A 24,252-nucleotide genomic window follows, 5' to 3' on the forward strand; every position below is an offset into this window, starting at 1 on the left:
GAAATATCCATAACACACAGGTTGATTTCTACCGAGCAGTCATTGAAAGTGTGCTAACCTTCGCTATTACTGTTTGGTACGGAAACATTTCCAAGACAGAAGTTGCGGCCCTTTAGCAGAATTGTAAAAACTGCCACCAAGATTACCGGGGCTGGTCTACCTTTTCTAGAAGACATATATTTTAAGCCGTTTCCTGGCCAAAGTCTGTCAAAAAATTGAAACAAAATGAAACCAACTAATGTTGATACTGAAACTGAACTGACAACATAAACAAAAATATGATGATCAATGAATAAACTGTTCAATTCCTTGAAAAAGTGAAGGTGAAACAGAGTCTTCATTCAGAAGTGTTTTTGCCCCTGACTTATGCTCTTGTGAACTCACCTCTACAATGTTTCCAGCCTGCCAACATACTGATTTCTAATTCTGTTTTTAGGTTTGTTTTTTTGTTTTTTTTATTAAAAATTTCTTTTTTTTTTTTTTTTTTTGATAATCATAATACTAATATTTTTAATGTTTTTGTGTTTGGTGTTCCACAAAACAAAAACCCGGTTGCTCATCAAAAAGTGACATTTAATTACACATACTTAACCGTGACCCAACTTGTGCAGACTCCGGCAGGGATGACATTAGAGACTGAAAAAGAGTGAGTGACATCCACAAAACACAACAGTACTCATTATATGTTGCTTGTCAATAACTGACATTGGGACTGAAAAGACAGTGTGTGATATCTACAAACAAAACCAAAGCACTTATTTGTTGCTTGTCAACAAGTGAACTCAGAGACTGAAAAAACAGTGAGTGATATCCAAAACGCCAAACCCTTGTAAACATTGTATGCTGCTTGTCAATATGTGAACACTGAAAAGACACTGAGTGCTGACCAGAGAGTGCTCCAATTCTTGTGGTGTAACAGCAACACACTGACTGTTTTTCAGTCAGAGATCCAAGTGCAAATCTTGGCAGGAATGCACTATACTGATCAGCATTGCGATTTTATTTTTATGTTATAAATTATATTTATTTTATGTGGTAGTCCATGACTGAACAGATGGTGATCAGTTTGTTTTCCTTTGAGCAGGTGTGATTTTTTTTTTCACCCAGTGAAATTTTTTAATGTATATGTCTCTTCTCTTTTTTTCCTGATTTCTGTGCTTGTCACTGTTTAATTTTTTCTCTCCTTTCTTTCTCTATTTTTTGTGTGTAAAATTATTTCTGCAGTTTTTTTTCAGAGGTGGGGTGTCGGGAGGGGGGGAGCTGGGGGGGCGCAGGGGTTGTCCGAATTTTTATACATGAATGGTGCACAATAAAGCCACAGTGAACAACAGTATGTGTATGCTTTCATTTGTTGAATGTTTCTCCACAATTGTTTGGTTTTCTCTGTGTGTGTGTGTGTGTGTGTGTGTGTGAGACAGAGAAAAGAGAGGGAGAGAGAGAGAGAACTACATATGAAGCAAAAGAAATCAATAAACACACACACACACACACACACACACACACACACACATGATGCCTGTCCTTCTTACCACCTCGCCAATACACTATGTAATGCATGGCAGTGAACCAGTCATCCTGCACACTGAGTACTGATGGGCATTGTATCTTGACAGACAGCCACTTGTGCGAAATTATTATTCACTCTCACAACACCTGCTTATTTTGAGAGTTCCAATTGGATAGTTCATGCTAATAATTCTGCAAAATGACTTACATTTAATCCGACTGGTCTTGTGATTGACAGCCACAGCCACCTGGGGCTGTTAATTATTCACGTATGTGATGTAACTTACACGTGCTTCTTTTGAGACTTGGATAGCTTGATTTGTGTGTCCTCCACTTCACAAAAGCTTTGAACGTGTGGTCAGTTTAGTGTGATCAGTCACATCCCTTCAAAACAATCTCATACCACCTCTCAAATAAATGACCCAAACAAGTGAGTGATCAAAATAAGCTATATTCATTAAAAACAATAATAATAATAATAATAATAGTAAATGACCCAAACAAGAGATCAAAGTAAACCATATACTTTTTTTTTTTTAATTCAATCTACATTAAAAAAAAAAATTGTTTGTGAAACCCTATGTTAGTAGTAGAAACAACATCGCCATTTGTAATATTTATTCCCATGTAAGGTACATTTTCCTTTTTTCCTTTCACAGGAGAGCTCACTACACAGAAACGACACGCTCTACACGTTCTATTCTTAGAAACAGTTAGGAGGCAGTCAGCGCGTTAATAATAGCGCGACTGGCTTTACCGTTGTACTATTTATAGATTCAGTACATCGCGGTACATCACAGAATTGAAACTTTTCACAAAGAGCAATGGGCAATGCCAATCTTCTCTGTTGCGTTCCAAATTTCACACAAACCGTCCTCTACCCCATTCACCCCCCCCCCGCCCTCTCCCTCCCCCCAACCCATTCAACCTCCTCCCACCCCTACCTTGCACGCATGCCCCACAACCACACACACGGCGTACCATAATTATCTTTATACCTACCCACCTCACACACACACACTCACAAAAAGTCACATATCCATATCAGTCGACCAACCTCATCTATCTATTCACCCATCCATCTCTCTTGATATACATATTCTTTTTTTGGATATGACCTTTATCTCACGAGATGGGGTGAATTCAGTTCAGTTACTCAAGGTGTCACTGTGTTCAGACAAATCCATAGACGCAACACCACATCTGCAAAGCAGATGCCTGACCATCAGTGTAACCCAACCCTTAGGCCTTGAAGAGAAAAAAAACAAAAAGTACATACAAAATTGATACATCATTAAATTAATGAATGGATAACTGAATAAACAAATAAAATGAATAAACGAATAACATAAAAAGCAGATAATGAAATTTAAAAAATGCAGTGAAAAAATGAATTAAAAAAATATAAAGGCAAAAATGGTAATTAATAAATAAACAACTAAGCAAGTAAATGTAAACACACACACACACACACTGACATGCACAACATATATGCAACAAACATGCAGTTTCACAAATATCAAAACACACACACACACAAAAAAAAGTAATGCCAACAGCACCCAGTGTTCCCAGGCGGTCACCCATCCAAGTACTAACCGCGCCCGACGTTGCTTAACTTAGGTGATCATCGGACGAGAACCGGTGTTTTCAACGTAGTATGGCTGTTCACAGAAAATTAATTTGCTTCGCAGTGTTGCATGTTTGTTTGGCTGGCCAGTTGCTTTGTAACTATGATCAGCGCATTGGCACTCTGAGAGCAGCCAACACAATTAAAAAAATCAACGTGCATTGACCGGGTCACCCGAGTGGCAGGCGAGTATTCTACCACTAGACCACCGATGCCACCTGGTGGTGATAATTAATTAATTATTGATCAGTGTTGATTCTTCATGCTCTGACGAATAGTACCTTGAGGAAAGGGGGTGACAATGATCACTGATTCACGCACATTCTGTGGGGACGGACGCAAGGATTCCCATCTATAAATTAAATTTTGTGTTAGGTCCAAATGTGAGCAACAAAACCGTTCTTTTTACGATAAACTGAATGAATCATACTGATCACACTGATATAAAGTTTACCACTGTAGTGGGCCGGGAACATACTTAGATTTTGATTTTTAATGTCAAGATTCGTGTGATTTTATTGCTTCTGCCCGTGTGAGAGCGCCTTACAAAGAGTCGCAAGGCAAGAACAGTGTGAAGGTTACGTAAGCGCGTTTTGCTGGTCATCAGAAAAAGCCGGCGTGTAGCGCGGTACAGTACATGTGACTGACTGCTGCCGCGCTGATGCTGTCCTGTGGGCAGGATACTGCGGCAGACAACAGATATTGTACAGAGAGTTAGTAAGATAGATCTTTGGGGTCAAAAGGAAACAAACATTTTCAATTTCATGTATTTTATACTAAATTGGTAGAAGACGCAAATTTGCTTTTATGAATGGTTTCCAGTTTCCAGTTTCAGCATGAGACTGTTTAGTTCTTCAGTGCAATTTTGTTGACATTTTACGCAATGCACAACTAGGAAATACTTGAGGCTCTGCTTATTAACATGTAGAATATAAGTATCCAAATATATGTTAACCAGGTTTGATTGAATGAACATTGTGGGAGCACTGTCCAGACAATTAATTTGGATAGTATGGAAGGCAGATGATGGTAAAATCGACCAACATCATATCTTGATGTGAAAAGAACGGTATGAAATACATCTTTTTCTTTGGAAATGAACCGATATTTGCAAATGTGACCCATGAACCCTGGCGAAGTATACGTCAATTAAGCGTGGGATGTAGATAATCGGATAATAATACATAATATTGATAATATTAATAATGATAATAAATCATGTGTTCTTTCAAATGATTATATAAAACTTTGTTGTAACATGTGTAACATTGAATCCAAGCTACCCAAACTAACTTTCCTACCATAGATGTTTGAATTACTGGATTCATAATAATGCTGATAATGAATCTATCATGCAATCCTTATCCCATGCAACGAAATCAAAGTCTGAGCAAAATTATGTATTTTATCAATGATTACCTGAAAACTTATGACATATGTAGCATGGAACCCAAAATACCTAGACTAACTTACCCACCCTGGATGATTTTATTTTTTTCAGAAACATAGCAGGCACTCCATTTTCACGTGAATTTTATCCAATGTTTAACTGTTTAAAGTACTACTGTTCATTATATTATGAAATGGGAACAGTATTATTTGTATCACTTGACAAAAGTTATCCTGTTTATCTGAATAATTACGATAAAAGTACCGGGTTCTTTGTGTCTTTTTATTCGATCAATAGACAGAAAAATTATTAGCTTTATCCTCACAGTGAACAAATCTGAAGGTTTACAGAAAAACAAAATGTAATAAAAGTAAAACCATGAGAAAAAAATAAAATAAAACAAAAACAAAGCAACAGCAACAAAAACAAAAACTAAGAATAAGAAATTTTATTATCTGCGTAAAGCAGAACGGAAGAACATGTATTCCTTGTCCAAACGTAACACTTGACTTCATCTCAAGCACTTCTAAACGTGAAATGCTTCAAATTTAATTTTAAAAAAGCATTTACAATCAGTGCACAGTTTGGTTTATCAGAACTTGTGTGATGTAAAATGTGGCTGTTCTAATCAAATTCTGCAAAACGATAAGATCGTAAGGACTGACGTGTTTTTCGGATGCAACAATTTTTTCATTCCACACTTCGTCTGTCACGTGAACTGACAATACATCATTTCGTGATATAACTTCACAAGATAGCATAAGCCAGAATCAAGGTAATTTAAGGGGGTGATTTTCTCTTTGAACATTGTTGTTTGCAATTTTTGATGCAACAAGTATTCAAATAAAATCAGTCTTATCAAACAACATGAGTTGACTTGTTTCGAAACCATTTCACACACTGGTAGAAACACCACATTCTCTGAATCTATGTTCAAACACACACGATTCGCAATGAATCCGAATGATTTATGTGAAAACAGTTCTAATTTTGTTTACATGAAAATTGTTTATTTAGGCGTTTACATGCACAGAAGTAACACAGAAAAGTGGAACTGAAAATTAATATGCGACGTCGATTGCTTTTAAATAGTGGAATAGAGATTTTTACCAGAAAACGAGTATGCCCTGTCGAAGATAGATGTGTTGACCACCTGCTGCAAGTGAAGAACGTGTGGTGTATTCATGAATGTACTTGCCAACATCAGCTCACTGGCGCGGCGGTACTGATCTTGTGGGAGTCTATTGAGTCTCTCTCTCTCTCTCTCTCTCTCTCTCTCTCTCTCTCTCTCTGTGTGTGTGTGTGTGTGTCTCGGTGTGTCTGTGTGTGCGCGCGCGCTCGTTCGCGCATGGGCATGTCCGTGTGTTTGTAACATCATGATCAAATTCAGACGGTTATTGCAGTATGCACGTAGTGCGTGCGTACGCGGAATGTGTGTGTGTGTGTGTGTGTGTGTGTGTGTGTGTGTGTGTGTGTGTGTGTGTGTCAGTGTGTATGTGTGTGTGTTTGAGTGTGTGTGTGTGTGTGTGTGTGTGTGTGTGTGTGTGTGTGTGTGTGTGTGTGTGTGTGTCAGTGTGTATGTGTGTGTGTGTGTGTGTGTGTGTGTGTGTGTGTGTGTGTGTGTGTGTGTGTGTGTGTGTACACGGCTGGTGTCAGTGTGCACGCGTTTTTAAAAATCTTTTAAATTTATCTTTATTTTTCATCAGTCTCAGTTCTTCTCATTCATTATCTACTGAATACCATGGAGTTTTTATTACTTATCATTTCAATGTTTTATCTTGCGTACGGTCTCATGGCCTGATCAACACGTTGGGTTTATGCGAAGATCAGGTATATGCTCTTATTTATTCACTTATTATCATTATTTTATCATTTTTTTAGCGACACATTGAAACTGAAACTGAGTGAGAACTGTATGGCTTGAAGAAGAATACGAAAAACAAGAATTGTATTCCAAAAATTATAGAGAATGTGCCTAGCATACTTCAACTAATAAAAAAGTGTTGTATGAAAGTGTAATTAAAATTAATTTATTCAAGTAAAAACAACAAGAAAAAAACAGCAAACTGAACAAAATTTGCAAAAGCGTCGCCAACAGCTTCTGCGCATGCGTAATTTAGAACTTGCTTTCGTTTCCTGCACTTCTCATTTTCCCACAAACCCGTTGTGTTCTTCCTCTTCCTGTACGACTCCAAAATGGTGAGGCCACGCACGAGCCTTTCTATTAACAATCCGAAAATATCCGATTTAATCGGCACAACTTCGAACTTTTATGTTTCATCTTTTCTTTAGAAAGTAACATGTATATTTATCGTGTTTTCAGGGCATCGATATTTGCCACAAGAACGACCGAAAGGTTCATCGTACTGAACCCAAGTCACAGGATGTCTACCTCCGACTCCTCGTGAAGGTAAGTGGAAACACTTATATTTACAAAATAGTTGATCTCCAGTGGCCTTTGGTGATGATAAACAGCTACGATCGACAGTCCAGTTGCTGCAAAGGTTGAGTTTTCGAGCCCATTGTCTTTTTTTCTGCTTTATCCCATCGAACGGAGCTACACAATATTTTCATGAAAATAGTGGTGTATGTATGTGTGGCATCTTAAAGCTTGATTTTCATGAGCTCCGAAAACGCTGAGAGGCTCGGACCCTAACGAGTAATATGTTTTGAAGCTAGATGTCTATAGTTTCTGATGATTTTTCAAAGAGGTCCGGACAGTTAAGACCCCAGCGATTGAGTGCACGTGGGTTAGTGCCGAAACCGGAGTTCCATGGAGTTATGATGTTCAGGCTGGCAGAATATGAACCTCAGACTATGAGAGCTCTATTTCACTTTGTCAGGCTTCAGTGTATCCAAATGCACCCACTGTCCGTATGAAATGTCATGGTCGATCGGACATCAGTTGAAGCCTGTGGTTGAATTTTAGCTGCCACATCTACTCTCCCACAGAAATGAAACTAAGCCAACTAATAACTGAGGTTTATTTTGTCACTATAATAGATAGGGTCGGGTTGCCGACGACTAAACCGGCACTCCCACCACTCCCTTCTGGGACTGGTGAGGCGGGTGGCTAGACACCCTTATGGAGATCCATAAAAGGGCGTCGGCTCAGGAGAGCCACCGACGGCCATCTAGCTCCACCGTGCTGTGTGCATGCCACACGCAGTTGGCCCCCGGGGTGTGTCTATCCATGCATGCGAAGTCTGGATCCGGCAGAATCTGCGGAAGAAACCTATCGGTTCAACGGAGAGGAAGGCGGTTACAGCAACGCACTGTGGAGTGCAGAGAGCAAGATGAGACACCGAAAGGATATCTTGGTCATCCACTGCATCCGTGCTCATCCTCCAGTCGTCTCGACTTAGTCTTGCCACTGGAAATTGGTGGACCCGGACGAGAGAGTGAGGTCGACGTTGCGCAACTCCTCTTCACTTTAAACAAACTCATCGCGCAAGTCATCAGTCATCCAAAATGACCTTTCAATCTGGATGACATCGATGGTCATCATCGATCTCGATGGACACACCACCACCATAATAGATAATAACTAACACTCCTCCTTTACGTAAGTTGCTTTCTTTCTGTGATGCACAGCTTTTGAAACAAAATGTGTTTCAGGGATGTGATTTTTATATTCTTTCATAAAGTATCTCACTGAATGTATTCATAATCATAGTGATGCCAGGTAGTACCGTACACACAAGCATTGGAATACCCCAGGAAGGAAATGGGTTCAGGTATAATTATTGATGTGCTTTGATGGAGTAGGCAGGCAGGCTTTATCAGTTGGTGGTGTCCTCATACAGGAGAAGAGGCCGATTCTGGATGCGCAGCACTTCCCACATGTGTTGCAAGGGAAAATGTCTCCAGAAGTTGAGCCCTGCTTCCTTTGCTCATGCTTCTCCTTGATGTGCTTTATTCACTCTAATAATTTTTAAGCACTTGTGGCACACAGCTCAATTCAGTCACTGACTGAGGCTGTTTTTTGTTAGTAAAGTTTTAAAATTTGTCTTGACTCCAGATTGGAAGAAGAAAACCATGTCTTGCTGGGGAAGACACGTTTATGGTGCAAAAACATTGTATTGTCAGATAAGAAATCTTTTAATATTTTGACAGTGTTTATGCATTGGCAGCAGGGAATAAGCAGTCAGAATGCAACACAATGTAATATACACATTCTTGGAGTTGGAACATCTTTAATATTATCAGTTTTCTATTATTTTCATGTTTATTTTAACAGGTGCATTTACACTCATATTTTATAGTTTGATATACTTACTCAGAAGGGGGAGGGAGAGAAACATTTTTCAGTGTCATCGTGATGTATTCATATAAAATAGCACATGATGTGCTCATCAACTCTCCTTTCTCAGACCCCTTTTCATTCAACTTGTGTAACTATCAGAAAATTGCGTAGTTCACAAATGTCTTGTGACTGTCCTGTATTTGAAAAACCAGAAATGGGAAATTTGCCATGGCAATTTTGTATGAACTCTGTAGAAATGAGAATATTTTTTTGTTGTTGACTGACATTTCGAATGGTTCAGGAGTGATCTCTGATGCAGGCATAGTACTAAATAAAATAAACTATAAACCTGTGGACATTGAAGTTCGTGTTGTAGACAAAGTAGTATTCAGACAGAGGCAGTCAATTATGAAGTAGACACAGGAAATATTGTGGTTAGTAAAGTGCTGGGTAGAGCAGTTAAAGTGAAGGGAAAGAACAGTGACTGCTTTTACTTGGAGTATACCCAATCAAAATACAGAGAATCTGGATATGGAGAGAGTAAGGAACATTGAATTTCAGCATAGGAGAGTGTTTAGAAGGATGATAATTTTTATACTAGTGAAACCGTGATGCTCCTCGAAGAAGTTTTCAAAGAGCCCAAACATAAAGAATTAAAAAGCTGGAAGAAAATTTGAAGTATATATGTTACTGTTGGACACGGGACAAAAATGTCTCAACACAGTGGATTCTGACTGTTGATCCTACTTCTAGAGCAAGGTTGGTTACTAGAGGTTTTGAAGGACAATGTGTATATGATGGGCTTGTAAACAGCCAAGACAGCAATGGCAGATATTGTGTGAGGTCTAACATAATTGCTGTAAAGTGGAGGATGGCATTATGTGAAGTTCAGCAAGAACATTTTGCTGTGGAAGTTTGCTGTACTCATACCCCAGAACAATTATTGACTGGAAAAAAAATTCCTGTCTTTATTGTATTGTTTTTAGTTCAGCTTGGAAAGTTCTTCAAGCACTCTGCAATGATTATTAGTGAAAATTTCAGATTTTCATAACGTTGATTAACTTTGTGCCCGGGTGATTCTGGGCAAGAATTCTATTCTGCCACCATGGTAGATTCGCATTGCTGTCTATGAATGTGACGATAGTTGAGTATTTTGGCTCTGGTCTCAATGAATAATCTGATAGTCATATTAGTGAAGGCATTGAAAATGTTGGTCTTTTGAAATCTGAAAGTTCCCTTCACAGAGTTGTGTAAATTATTGAAAGTTATTTAAAACCTTTTTTTCCTGATGTTAACCAGTCTGAACAGTCTTCAGTATTTTTTCTCAACGATTATTCATCATTCAAAGAGTGCAAGTGCGTTTCATAGATTGACATATATTAATACTACTGAGATGTTTAACAAATTTTTGAAGCATTTAAGACGGGCGCAGCGTTGGACTTTTAATCAGAGGGTCCAGAGTTCAAATCTTGGTAACGGTTCCTGGTTGGTAAAGGGTGGAGATTTTTCTGATCTCCCAGGTCAACATATGTGCACACCTGCTTTATGCCTGTTCCCCCTTTGTGTGTATACACAAGCAGAAGATATTCACGTTTAAGATCCTGTGATACATGTCGGCGTTCGGTGGGTTGTGGAAACCAGAACATGCCCATCATGCACACCCCCGAAAATGACGGGGTGAAAACGGTCTTACACGTAAAAGCCCACTCGTGTACATGCAAGTGAACATGGGAGTTGCAGCCCACAAACGAAGAAGAAGCAGCATTTTATTTTAAGATATACATATTGCACATGTTCAAACAAATACAAGTATTTGGAAGACCAAAGCATATCTTTTTGTGCTCCCATTTTATGTGGTATTTCTAGAAATGATGCTGACACATTACATGATAAATTTGTTGACAGCTGTACAGATTCTTGGCTCGTCGCACCAATGCCAAGTTCAACAAGATCATCTTGAAAAGGCTGTTCATGAGCAAGACGAACCGTCCTCCACTTGCACTGTCCAAGATTGTAAGATTTTATGTGGTTTCTTAATCATGGCATGGTATCAATAAGTAAGATTTTATGTTTCCTTGATCATTACATGACCTCAATGATTTTTATGTGATTTCTTAATTATTATATAACATTAACAGGATAGTTAACAAAAATAGGTGTGTGTTGCATTTGTGTGTGGTATTTACTACTTTTTTTTTTCAATTAATGAAAAAACCCAACTTTCCTGTGTATAGGTTTAAAGGTACAGATGACGGGCGCAATAGCCGAATGGTTAAAGGGTTGGACTTTAATCTGAGGGTCCCGGGTTCGAATCACAGTGACGGCGCCTGATGGGTAAAGGGTGGAGATTTTTATGATCTCCCAGGTCAACATATGTGCAGACCTGTCAGTGCCTGAACCCCCTTCGTGTGTATACGGCAGGCAGAAGATCAAATACGCACGTTAAAGATCCTGTAATCCATGTCGGCTTTCGGTGGGTTATGGAAACAAGAACATACCCAGCATGCACAGCCCTGAAAGCGGAGTATGGCTGCCCACATGTTGGGTTAAAAACGGTCCTACATGTAAAAGCCCACTCGCGTATATACGAGTAAACGTGGGAGTTGCAGCCCATGAACGCGGAAGAAGAAAAGGTACAGATAAGAAAAGTATTAATTTTGTAAGAGTTGAACAAGAGTCAATTTGTATTTGTCAATCACATATGAAGAAAATGCGCAGCTGGAGACGAGCATTTTGCCAGGTATAGCACTGATAACAAATTTTGTCAGCAGTACATTGACAGAAGTGTTTTCCCGCCAAAACTGTTCAAGACAGCTTCATGTGATTACTCAAGTTCCAGTTCTTTTTCATTATCAGCCTGCTTAGACAAAGACTGGATAAGGAAGTTTAGAGGACAGAACACACCGTCATCTGACAAGTTTCATATCACATGGAAATGAAATACTGCACAACCATATGAGGGAAAATACCTTGATGGTTAGCTTGAAGACTTTGTTGAATTACAAACATACAAACTTCGCTGCTCACTGGCTGACCAGCTGGTATTGTGCTTGTTCAGCTGAGTTCAGTTGCCTCAAGGTTTTTAGGTACATACTTATTTTTGCACATTGCCCCTTTGATCGCTTGAAAACTTGCCTTGAAAATTCAATTAAATCTATTGGAATTGTGAATATGAACCTTGTAAGGGATCCAATATTAGTTATTATGTTGTAACAGTTTGGTGAGTCTGTCTGCAAGTTGTGCTCATTTAAAAAAGTGTTGAGTTTTTTTTAGAAGTTCTATGTATATTTCCTGACTGATTTTAGGCCCGGATGATGAAGAAGCCAGGACGTGATGGAAAGACGGTGGTGGTGGTTGGCACTGTCACTGATGATGTCCGCATCCACAAGGTTCCTAAATTGAAGGTAATTGTGTGTTCTGAGTTGTTGCAAGGTAGAGCGAGTAAACCTTCATATTCAAGTTTGTCACAAGGTTTAGTTGTACACATTCTTCTGTATCAAACGAAAAGGGTTGCACAACAGCTGATTGTTGTATGCAGATGAAATGACAATGAACATTATAATTTCATCACTAAGTCTGGTTTATAATGTTTTTTCATACATGAGCTTAGAATGTTGTGTTAGGTATTGTTTCATTTTCTCACTAACATTAGACTTGAATGAGGGAATGACTTGCAGAACAGGAACTGTGTGAGTTCTTGTATCATCTTTCATTCAGTATTTCATATAAAACAAGTTTACAGTAAACGTTGGTGCATTAAAAATTAGCATGCTGGTGGTACAGTGGTTTTTACTTCAGTTTTATCCAGTTGCCAATGTAAAGTGATGGAAATTCTTTTTGATTTACTTTAAAAAGAATGTTGATGATAAATTTAGATTTTTTGCAAAAGATAACTTTCATGATCGGTAACAACTTTGCATAATGTGACACCTTTCTTGTCTTGAGAATAATGCTCGTTGATTAAACATAAACATTTGACTATTAGAAATTGAAATAGGCTTGATGATGTTCATAAGCAGCGAGTATCTATCATCATTTATACAATGCACATGTTTTCAGGTTTGTGCCCTGAGAGCCACTGCCGGAGCTCGTGCTCGCATCCTGAAGGCCGGTGGTGAGCTGATCACTTTTGACCAGCTGGCCCTGCGTTCACCCAAGGGACAGAACACTGTGCTGATGCAAGGTGTGTATGGTTCTTGTGGTGTGGCGAGGTGTTGTGCTCTTTAGGTCCTGTTGAGACCCTATCTTTACAACTGACTGGTCTACGTTTTGCAGTTTTTGCATGGTTTAGTAACAGTTGCTGTGCTGTGCATAAATTTTGTAAGGAAATAGCTGCCATGGTGAAGTGGTTAGCATCGCGGACTGATGGCTGGGAGGACGCGGGTTCGAATCCCAGCAAAGTTGGGTTTTTTGGCCCGTGGCCGGCTCCTACCCAGAGTTGAGTGTGCTGTAGGCTTAAATGGGGAGACTGGGACCACACAGTTGAGTGTCATCCACTTCAAGGATGCATATTTGGGTGTGTTGCTCTAATTACGTGACCAACACTGCAAGTGTCAGTATCTCTCGGGCCTGGTTAACGCCGGGATATCATTATGACAGGAAGCGTAGAGTACAGCCTTGCCACCCAGTCCCAAACCAAAATGGACCTCCATAGCAACATTGTCATCCTCTATCATCATCAATATAAACAAAACAGTCTCAGAGTCTGTGACCTTTCATGCCCTGCTCTCATGGTGACCTCAGTTTCCATACCCCTCCACTTCTGTGCTTGGGGTGAGTCCTGTCGGTGTCTTCAGTGTTGGCAGATTCATGGGGGACTGTTTTTTGAGGGACGTGGTGGCGGTCTCCACACTGGTGGGGACTCTCACTGTCTGGCTCTGCAACTAAGCCATTATTGTTGTTAGTAGGGGGCTTGGTAGGTGGTGTCCTAAGTACGTTGAATCAGAACAGGCACCACTGAACACCACCAAAGTGACTCTGCAGCAGTGCAGGGTCTCCTCTGGTGTGTGGCCTCCTGGCTACCTAACATTGATGGTTCCCTGCGGACTGCTGACGCTGGAACTGTGATGGACGAACCCGGGTGTGGCCGTGTATGGGGAATCTACATGAGTGGCGTGGGAGTAATGCCACTGAAATGGTGCAGATGATGGGGCAGTAAAAAAAAAAAAAGAAAAAAAGTTTGTAACGAAACTTGACAGGGGTAGGTTGTGCTCCCTCCATTAGCAAAAGATGAGGGGTCACAGAGGCTCTTCATTCAAGTTGATGGGGTCGCAGAGGACCAGATCGAGTAACCAATATGAGGTATAAAAGTGTCCACTGTCTGAAAGATTTTTCATGTTTGCTGATGACCAGTTGCTTCAGAATTATGGAATCTGACCACGCACACAATGTTTGCATTGCCATCTTGACAACCTTGAGCTTTAACTACACATACTTTACCATGACCCACTAGTGCAGACTCCGGCAGGGAGTCCGATTCCTGTCCTGTGCAAACTACTACCCAGTTCGCCAGTGTGTGCATGCTATAGTTCACTTTCATGTTATCAGTGAAGGCGAGTTTACCTTGTCCGGAGTAGATTTGCAGGTTTCCAATCAGCCAAGCTTGCTGTGGCATGTGGTTGTCAAGTCTTTCAGTCTGCTCTGCTTTTCACACATGGGTACTTCTGAACTGACGTTAAGTGGGTTCAGTTTCAACAGAATTGATTTATACAACTGCTCTCAATTTCAGTGTCAGGCAGGACTGGCATGTTTTGTCAACGTGTGTCCATTTTGCTTATAATTCAACCTGCACATGTATCAGTGGGAGCCCAGCTGAAGTTTTCATTCAGAACAGATGTTAGGATGATGGAGTAGGTAGATATTACTTGGGTGTTTCAAGTTCTTGTTTTTTTTTAACTCACTCAGTACGGCCAGTCCTCTCTTCTCCTCTACACAAACCCCTCGGATGTCCAGTGGGTGTCTCAATGACCCAGCCTTTAGCTTCTGTCGTCAGAATTGTGGTATTCTTTGTCAACATTCACCTCTTTAGTATAAGAACCTTCCGCTTGCAATATTTTGATGGTGGTAAATGGGGTGAAACGCTGTTAACGTCGTCTCTTTCGCCGTTCGTATGGAGAGTTAAAGCAGTTGTTAATGTTGCCGATTTTTGTTACAGGTGCTCGCAAAGCACGTCAGGCGTACAGACACTTTGGCGCTCCAGGTGTGCCCAACAGCAACGCTGCGTAAGTATTCAGATCTTTTACACCTAGAAAAAGGTTCACTTGCAATCTTCCTACCAGTGGAAAAATCACATGCTGTTTTGGGTTGTTTTTGTTAGTAATAATCAGATTGCATTGTATCATATGATATAATTGCATCTGCTGGATTATGGGCTTTGCAAGTCTGAATGATTTGGCAATCTGATCAGCAGATTTCCTGTAAAGTGAATCAGTTGTACCACTGAAGTAGTACAATAATGATTTGCATGCTTTGGTATGCATGTATACATTCTTCGGCACAGGATCTGTTCATGTTCTGTACAGTTTGTTGAGCCACTGTGTTGTGGAGCATAGGTTTTAACAACATACTCCTGGCATGTCTGCTAAATTATTAGACGAAAGCTGCAGTTAAAAGGGATGAGGAGGGGGCTATTTAATATTATTAAAAAAAATTTTGCTTCTGAAATTTCAACAATTCTGTGTTCATGTTCACTTGTGTTTTATAGATTTAAAGATTTTTTTACCTCACTGTTTGGCCAGCTACTGTTTTGTGGAGGGGGGGTCCTCATTCTTGTATTGTCTTTCCATGGAGCTGCAATTCCCCTCTCCCATCCCACTTTTTGTTGTTTGTTTGTCTTTTCTGTGTATGTTATGAAGTGCAGAAATGTTATGGCAGGTGTGGTACTCACTGTGCACTGTTCAAACTGTGAAATACTGAAAAGTTATGAGTTGCTTACGTACATAGCTCTAGTTCAGAGGAATGAAAGATAAAACATGTAATTAAATATAAAGAGAAAATGTAGACCAGGGAGGGGGTGGGGAAGCTATTTTATGGCCAGGCTTCTGAGCTGAGTGCTGAGACTTGACAGGTGTATGTGTGTGAAGCAAATCTAGATCCCTACCTAGTTAGGCAGCATTATTCAGCACTGTTTATAATATTGAAAACATTTGTTTCAGACCCTACGTCCGTTCCAAGGGCAGAAAGTTTGAGCGTGCCCGTGGTCGCAGAAAGAGCCGTGGCTACAAGAACTAAGACAGTGTACAACACACACATTTGTTTCCAGGCCTTTGGAAAATTGACAGGAAATAAAACTTGTCCAGTATATTTTGTGTTCAGTGGTGCTTTTTTGTACACACGAGTGTCATGTTTTGAAATCGTGCTGAAACAATGCATTCCATATTAGCCATCAAAACCACTGTTTTTTTTTGTTTCTTCAAACAGAAAAAAACTTAAAAAGCACAACCAGGCTTCCTTCTTTATTTTGCAAATACAAGATGGAACTACAAACACTCCACAGAACTTCAATAAATATTTGTATACACCTGTCACAAGCTTCAGTCATTCACATTTCTGTTGTCCTGTGTATGTAACTTCCACATTATATGCCGTCCAACATTCTACAATATCTACAAGAAAGGTGCAGTTGATGCAAGTGTCATACAGATGCAGTATACATTGAACTGGTTTAATAAGGACACTTTTCTTCAAGAGGTATAGTAGGGGTAATGTTATGAGCATTTATTTATACTTGTTCTACAGTTCTGTTGCAAATTCAATAACATCTTTCTGTAACTATTGCTGCATGTTACAAAGATATATTCATTGTAGAATATATATATATGTACCACTAGCAAGACGTGCTATAACAAAAATGGTCTCTGCCCCACAAAGTGTCATGTCCACATCTGCAAGTGAAAGTGTTTGCACATCTTTGGACGTTCAAAGCATATGCTGTAGATGTAGACATGCACCGAAAAAACGAAAACCTGGGCCAGAGACTAAAGAAAAAGACATTCCTTCACAACAAACATCCCCTGTATCAAATGTTAAAATTATTCTAATTTCCATGAGTGATATGTCTTTCAGTTATGAGAGCAATGTGAACAAAAAGCCAGGTACAAGACTTTCAAACAGAATATGATGTAGAAATGTACCCACAGGGTAATGTTCAGTTTCCCTTATTGTGAGAAGAGATGAGGACATAGTGCACATCGTTCTAATAAAAAAAACAAAAACCAAAATGTACAGATTGATTCATGCACATGATGTGTGGGTTGTTTTTAAATAGCTACATTGAAAAAGTTCAACACACTGCTGAAATATCCATACAAAAAACTGGTTTGTACACTCAAAGCTGTTCAGCACTGACATAAAATAAAAGTGCCAAGTCAGGCCTTACACAGTGGTGTGAAAAAAATTGTCTACAATCCTTTCAACTTCTGGTAAACTACAGAGTTGCCTTTTAAATTATATTTAAAAAAAACATGCTATTGTCTATGTGAGCTAGCAACAAATGTTTATAGAACATACTGATAATTGACAACTTTCCATACTTTGCAAACATGTTGGGCAAGGTCTGCATATACCCTCTTCTTTCCTGTAAACTGGTAAATCAATGAGCACTTTTCTTGTTGGGGGGGGGGGGGGGGGGGAAGCATCCGGGCATTAATGAAGCTATAAAATAGCTAAAAGTGCCTCACATGACCATTTTCATGTGCACATTGCTGTTCAGTAACCAGCCATGTCTAAAATAACTCCTTATTCCTAGGTTTGAGACTCACTTGACAGCACTGTTAGCTGTACATAAAACAATCAGAAACCATGATCCCTGATTTCTTCATGGCTGCAGTTGGGAATAAATAGGTTCTTGACAAGGCAGTAACCAGCATGGCAAGTTGCCACAATGCAGACTACAGCTGAACTGAAGGTCAGCTTCTTCCCAGACGTCGCACAGTGTTGAATCCATGCTCATATTCTAAAAGCACTGGACAAGAAGATGGTCAATGCCATGAAACAACAAAGTCAACACAGAGCTGAGAGGGCACTTCCTGTGTACAGCAGACTTCATAATTGCCTGCTGTCAGATATGAATAACTACTGTGTTGTCAATTCACAAAAACGCAGGCCCAGAGACACATGTACTATTCTTCACAACAGGACCAGTTAACTATGTGGTGACTGATACCACACAGCAGTGCCAGTTTCCTTGCAGATTTAGTTTACACACAAAAACGGTTCACATCACATGCCAGACTGGTTCTGGAAAGCGTATGCATCCTTGTTGACACCTGCAGGACATTCTTGGTTGCTGTGTTAATAAGACCAGTCGTCCTGTTATCAATTATTTGTTGATATCAGTTATTAGTAAATGTTAATAGTATATCATTTATGAATGTTGGCTGTCAAAGTTCTTGCAGCAGGAGTAGCTTGCTGTTCCACAACAGTCTGGAAATGCTCATGAATTCAGTCCATGAGATGAAGATCCATGGAATGTCTTGTGAAAGGCAGTCCTGCTTGACACTAACCCTTCCAAAGCGTACTGACTTTGTGAGTCTCTTCATGGGATGGGCTGTTGTGTAAATGGACAGCATGTCAAATAAAATAAGTTTTTATTAATGAGTATTGTGAATTAAATGAATGCCCTGAAGAAAAAAAAAATCATTCCACAAAAACTGTACAGCTTGAATCTAACTAAACATATGCTGCATAGGCCTTTAGGACATGGAAAATCTGTTGCAAATATTTACTGGGGATAGGTAAGCTAAATCCACTGACTAAAATGCAAGAACTGACTTGAAACTACAAATTCTAAAATACCAGTATATTTCAAACAAAACAGAGTTCTTCCTTTGAATATAGTAAGTCATCATGGAAATATGAACCTCCAAAGAATAAGGAAACGGGCCACACCTTTTCTTGATGAACAATCAACTGATGGAGAAATCATTTTATATGCTTCCAGTCCTCATGTTATTTCTAGAAATCTACATTGGAAAACAAGATTTCTGTGCTTGCCCTGGAATCCTGGGGCTTGAAAGACACAACTGTGGTCAGAATATCTGCACAACACCATCATGAGTTCAAAATTAAGTGATACATTTAAACATTATTTCAACACCTGACAGTGATCTGGGATTCTCTGCCAATTTCCATGGTAACATCCAATAATGGACAATTTATTTCATCATCCTGTTTATCACTTTTGAATGCAAAAACATGCCTTCCAATTTATTGACCTGCTTGTCAATGCCCCCTGCCCTATTCACATGCTTTCTTGTCCCACAAAAAGACTTGAATCACCTGAGAAAAGAGCAAGCTTGTGTCAAACCAAGACTGTGATCTCATTGAAATAAACTGGGAATTTTATCTGCAGTGGAGCACAGATGATACCATTAACACAAGACACTGATTTACATGACTCACATGGTCACAAATATGTTCATGGTTCATAATCTTGATCAAATCTGCTCAGATAACCAGCGGTGGTTTCACCAAATCCATCAAATGGGGGCTGGGGGGAGAGGTTACCATTGGTGGGAGGGAAGAAAAAACGTCATATCCATTGACACAAAAAGATATTGTCAAAATGATAACCTCACCTTTAGCAGTAACTTGGGAAATTATCATTTATTGTTTGACATCAAGATTAAGCTGCAAAAAGTATTGCTCTTTTTACTTGTAAAGTGTGGAAAGGGTCACATTCAGTTCATGCTCTTACCAGGACAAGCTTTTTGGCACGTAAATGTCATCTTTCACTCCTAGATAATATGTATAAACATGTTATGCTCCCAGCACTGATGTGATTCCAAACTTATTCACATATGTACAAACCACTACAGAGGCAGAACCATTGCACTAAAGGTCACCACAGTCATCAAAACATCAAAAGAAATTCCAGCAACTGTACAAAACTTGATACTCCATCAATGAGCATTTGTACACAATCTCACAGAACGAAGTAAGCCTAGAAAGAGGTGGGTAGACTGAAAACAAACCATGACTAAAAGAGAGCCAGAAAGAGGTGATCACTGAAGCTTAGCTGGTTACACTTTCTCAAGAACACTGTACATCTGAAATGTACTGGTCATTTTAGGCCACCTAAGCACTTAAAAATCAATTATCTTTGAAAAACTTTTTGTATGCATATATATGTATGGGCATATGATATCTGTGTCAATATTCTCAAACAAAACTCATAATTGCTAATGTTCATAATCAGTCGCTATGACTATCATTAAAGTAGAAAAAAAAAGAAGAAAGAAAAACCAAAAAAATAACCCAACCACCATCCAAAAACCTTACATGTCAACCATAAATTAAAACCAACCTTTTTCTCAGAAACCCTGGCAAAATCTTTTTCAGCAGTGTAACTTATAGAACAGTTCTAAGTAAACACATACATGCAAATCGTTCATCACTTTCATTCACTCATGCTGTGAACAATGTGTACTGGGAAATGGGTGTGAAAAATATAGAAGACAAGCATGATCAGACTGGCTGGCTGGAAGAAATTCAAAGTCTTCTGTATATTTTGATTTTGGAATACACTTTGCGTTTGTTCACAGCTGGGATGCACAGCAACAGAGAATTACAAAGATTCAATAGTAAACCCATCTTTCTGTCCACCTTTTTTTCTTCAAAAGGAAATAAAATACAAACGTCCTGAATACGTAAGCACAAAGCAATTTCAACTAAATAAAGCATTCTTTTCTTTAATAAATATGTATAATAAGTAACACCTGAATAAAATGCTGTTTAAAACATTAGCATGTTCCCATAATGGCGATTCAATAGCGGGTGCCCACTGCTGATATTCAGTGTTAAACTCTGCTCTCATGGAAAGAAACATGCAGCAGCAGCAGGAGGAAGAAATGGGACTGTGGCTTCACAAGGAATACAACGTCACCGAAAAAGACACCATGCACCATCGTTCCCCTTCCTACGTCACACACTCTCTCAGCACAACATGAACGTATCACGGACAGTGTTCTCAGGCACAGGGCAAAAAGAGTTGTCAGAAAGGATGAATGTGGATCCAGAACAGCTTCAGCCCTCTGACTCCTCCAGAAGCATGGCATCCAGTTCGTCTGTCAGGCCCTGTAGCATGTTGTCAATGTCACTCAGCACATCACTCGACTGTCGCTGTGTGGTCCTGCAATTACCACAAGGGATGATAGTATTAATGATAATAATAATAATAATAATGGATACTTATATGCTATCCAGAAACAAGCTCTATGTGCTTTGGTACCATGATAAGGCAAGGGCAGACTTTTCTTGTGTTTTCAACAATTTATATTTCATAAAAAAAAGTTCTCTGCCTTATTTGTTTTTTATTTTATTATTTAAAAAAACCCTTGGATGGAGGAGACTTGGTTATAAGGAAATATCACCATTAACATACACATTTACTTTACAAAGGACGACACGTTGGATGAAAGAGACTTGGTTATAAGGAAACATCATCATTTAAAAAAACCAACGTATTTTCTTTTCAAATAACGTTAGTTCTTTCACGTCACTTATAAGAAAATTTTGGCCCAGTCTTCATCTACCATTTATCTATTTTTGAAGATTAACTGTCCAACGTGAAAATACTTTAAGAAGATATCTTCAATCACCAGGATATGTGATGGGACATAAAACACAAATCTTCCTATGCTTCCTTTGTTTTGTCAACCTGAAGTCCTGATCAAGCATCTGCTTTGTTTGTTTTACTTTTAAATGTCATTTTAATTTTTCTAACCACAGATGTGGTATACGTGTGTTTGGATCTGTCTTGCATGGTCTGACACCTTGCTTCAAAGTGAAGTAGTCAATGGAACACAAACGTTGATACTCACTCCCCATCGACAGACAGAGACAGAGCCACAGTCTGAGGCGTGGTGTCTGGGAGCTGTGCTTTGGAGGGCTGGGACTGAACATGCTGCTGCTGGCTTTGGGACTGCTGCTGCGACAGAGACGCCTGGACCTGGGGCTGTGGCCGCTTGTCTGTGTGCTGCTGCTGTGCCTCCTGTGGCTGGGTTGGTGTCTGTGGCTGCTGAGATGCTGCTGCTGCCAGCGAGGGCTTTTTGTCGGGGAGTGGTGGTCTTCTGGGACCTTGAGGAACACAGGTGTCACAGTTTTGTTTTAGTCTGTGCAAAAAGCATGCAAAAATAGACACTTATTACATATAAAAAGTGTGCAAAAACATACATGAAATGCATGTAAAACCATAGTACTATCATGTTTCTAATTTTTATTTCATGATTGCTACAGTATACTTTGTGATGAAAAAAAGACCCCCCCCCCCCTTAAAACAACAGCAGTAACAACAACAAACAAAAAAACACACACCTAAAAAAACCCAACAAAGAACAACAACAGCAAAAAAACCAAAAAAACAAAACAAACCCCAACACTAACAAACATGCAAATAACATAGAAATAATATAATCATCTTCACATTATTTCTAAAAGACAGCCATTGTGCACTCTGAATATGATGACAAAAACAAACAAACAAAATTTTTGAAAAACAACAACAACAAAAAACAACAACAAAAAAACACACTTCCACACAACATAATCATGTAGCATACATTTTTCACAATAATTTTCAAGACCACCATACATGCAATACACAGTGTTGACAAAACTGAAGTGGGCACACTAATGCCAGTAATGGATACCTGACTGGCCACAAAATTTGAAACTGTTCAGCTGGCTGATTGCAATCAACACAAAATTTAAACTGACATCATATCAAAGTTTTGTTGCAAAAATTTGACTGGTTTTTGTTTGTTGTATAAAAATAAAACACAGCAAAATGAGTTCATACAACACAAGATCTTTTGCATTATTTCAACAACACAAACTCTCTTGCACTGTAGTATATCATACTTCATAGGAATCCTCCAAACAACATAACTTCAAGGCAAAAAAAAAACAAACAGAAACGTGAAAAATGTACAGTCAGTGTGTTTGCTAAACACTTTCCACAGTCAAAGGGAAACAACCTCAAAACTATATAACTTGTTCACAAAAAAAAAGCTGAAACCTGCAAAACATATTGTCAGTATGTTTGCATGAAACTCTTTCCACTGTCAAAGGGAAACAACTGTTTTAAAATTCCATGCTGTGTGGGAAGGAGATGGGGATTGTCAAACCAACCTGGCCTCATTATTTTGACTTGAAATGATCAAAGGGGCAGTGATGAAACTGATCCATGGTCACCAGTGCCATTGGAAGGATTCAGAAGGTAGATTAAGATATGAACAAGGGAAATAAAGGGACTAAAAGTAGTTTCAGAGACCTCATTTCTTAACAGCGTGCATGAGTGTTGTGAAAATTAAGACCATTTTATAATAGTCTGAGCAAAACTGAATTTCACTGAATGCAGATTAACTGAAGTTGCACTAACTCAATATGTAAAGTTCTGAAATTTAAAGTCTCAAACTCTGTGTTGTGTAATGATCTTTTTCTTCTTCTAACCCATGCAGACTGATCATCTGTGGAGAAAAAACCTGCTGTCCAAAGTGTATGAAGTGTTTTTCAAAGTTTTTTTTCAAATCAACTGTCAGCAGAATAATGATACTGCTGCATTTTAATGGAATGTAAGAGTTGAATCTTGTAGAACAACTGGCATAAATCATGTGTTTGATGCTGATGCTGTTAATATGTGCTGAATGCAGTTGCTGTAAAGTCATAGCTCCATCACCTAAATCTGCAAGAACACATTCTGAATCAAGACAACAAAACCCCAAACCTCTCACTCCCCCTCTCTATCTCCCTTTCCCACTCCTTCCCTCCCTCTGAGTGTGTGTGTGGTTGTCTTCCCTTTGTTTTATTTGTTTAAAATCAAAGAAAAACTGACATATGTACAACTTTGACTTTAATATTTGTAATAACAATATGATCTTCTTTATTTATGCTGTTTTTTTTTCTTTTTCACATATTACACATGTTGTACTGTATGCAAAAAACCAACAAAAAACCCCAACAACAATGAAAAACAAACATGTGCTGCTTTTATGCCAGTGGTACTTTCCCATATTTAGTCCCCAGTTCTATAATGCTGACCCAATCTTGCTACACATTTTACATTAAAATTAAACAGAAGTAGACAAATTAAAGTGGAATTACTTTTAAAATATGCTAAGGATCTTTAGTTTTAAAATAAACTTTATGGTAAAAAATGTCAATCTGTTTAATACATAATTTTAAGAGTTTACTGACTCATTATTGGTAATAACCTACCAATCCTTTTCAAATCACAGTCTGTTTATAAACTGACCACTTTCACTAGCAATTTGTAAAAATAAAAAAGAAATCCTTCTAACCTAAAAACTTGATTGGAAAAAGGTGAAACTATTCCACACGAATCATGGCTTTTCTCTGATGGGGACACTAATATCCAAAGTGAAAAGGAAACACACACAACTTCATTTGCTGTTTTCAATATGCAGAATAGGCCTACTTTTGAATAAACACTCAGCACAAACATTCTCCCTTCATAAATGA

General features: G+C 38.9%; 2 protein-coding genes and 1 pseudogene across 2 annotated transcripts in view; 1 reads left to right on the forward strand and 2 right to left on the reverse strand.

Annotated features, from left to right (window-relative positions):
* Positions 1-3,056: 3,056 nt before the first annotated feature.
* On the reverse strand, positions 3,057-3,178 carry LOC143294793 (5S ribosomal RNA; annotated as a pseudogene).
* Positions 3,179-6,658: 3,480 nt separating this feature from the next.
* On the forward strand, positions 6,659-16,072 carry LOC143283416 (large ribosomal subunit protein eL18-like). The gene is made up of 7 exons (XM_076589654.1): positions 6,659-6,725; positions 6,850-6,936; positions 10,678-10,785; positions 12,078-12,176; positions 12,832-12,955; positions 14,927-14,993; positions 15,927-16,072. Exons 1-7 carry the CDS (start codon positions 6,723-6,725, stop codon positions 16,000-16,002), a joined length of 564 nt encoding a protein of 187 aa, XP_076445769.1. The 5' UTR covers positions 6,659-6,722; the 3' UTR covers positions 16,003-16,072.
* A 139-nt stretch (positions 16,073-16,211) lies between these two features.
* Positions 16,212-24,252, reverse strand: part of LOC143282697 (uncharacterized) — a 223,767-nt gene continuing 215,726 nt past the window's right edge. The window contains 2 exon segments of the mRNA XM_076588421.1: positions 16,212-20,902; positions 21,594-21,849. Coding sequence (XP_076444536.1) covers positions 20,797-20,902; positions 21,594-21,849 — 362 coding nt within the window. The 3' untranslated portion in view covers positions 16,212-20,796.

This window comes from Babylonia areolata, chromosome 1, assembly GCF_041734735.1.
Source record: "Babylonia areolata isolate BAREFJ2019XMU chromosome 1, ASM4173473v1, whole genome shotgun sequence".
Lineage (NCBI taxonomy): Eukaryota > Metazoa > Mollusca > Gastropoda > Neogastropoda > Buccinidae > Babylonia > Babylonia areolata.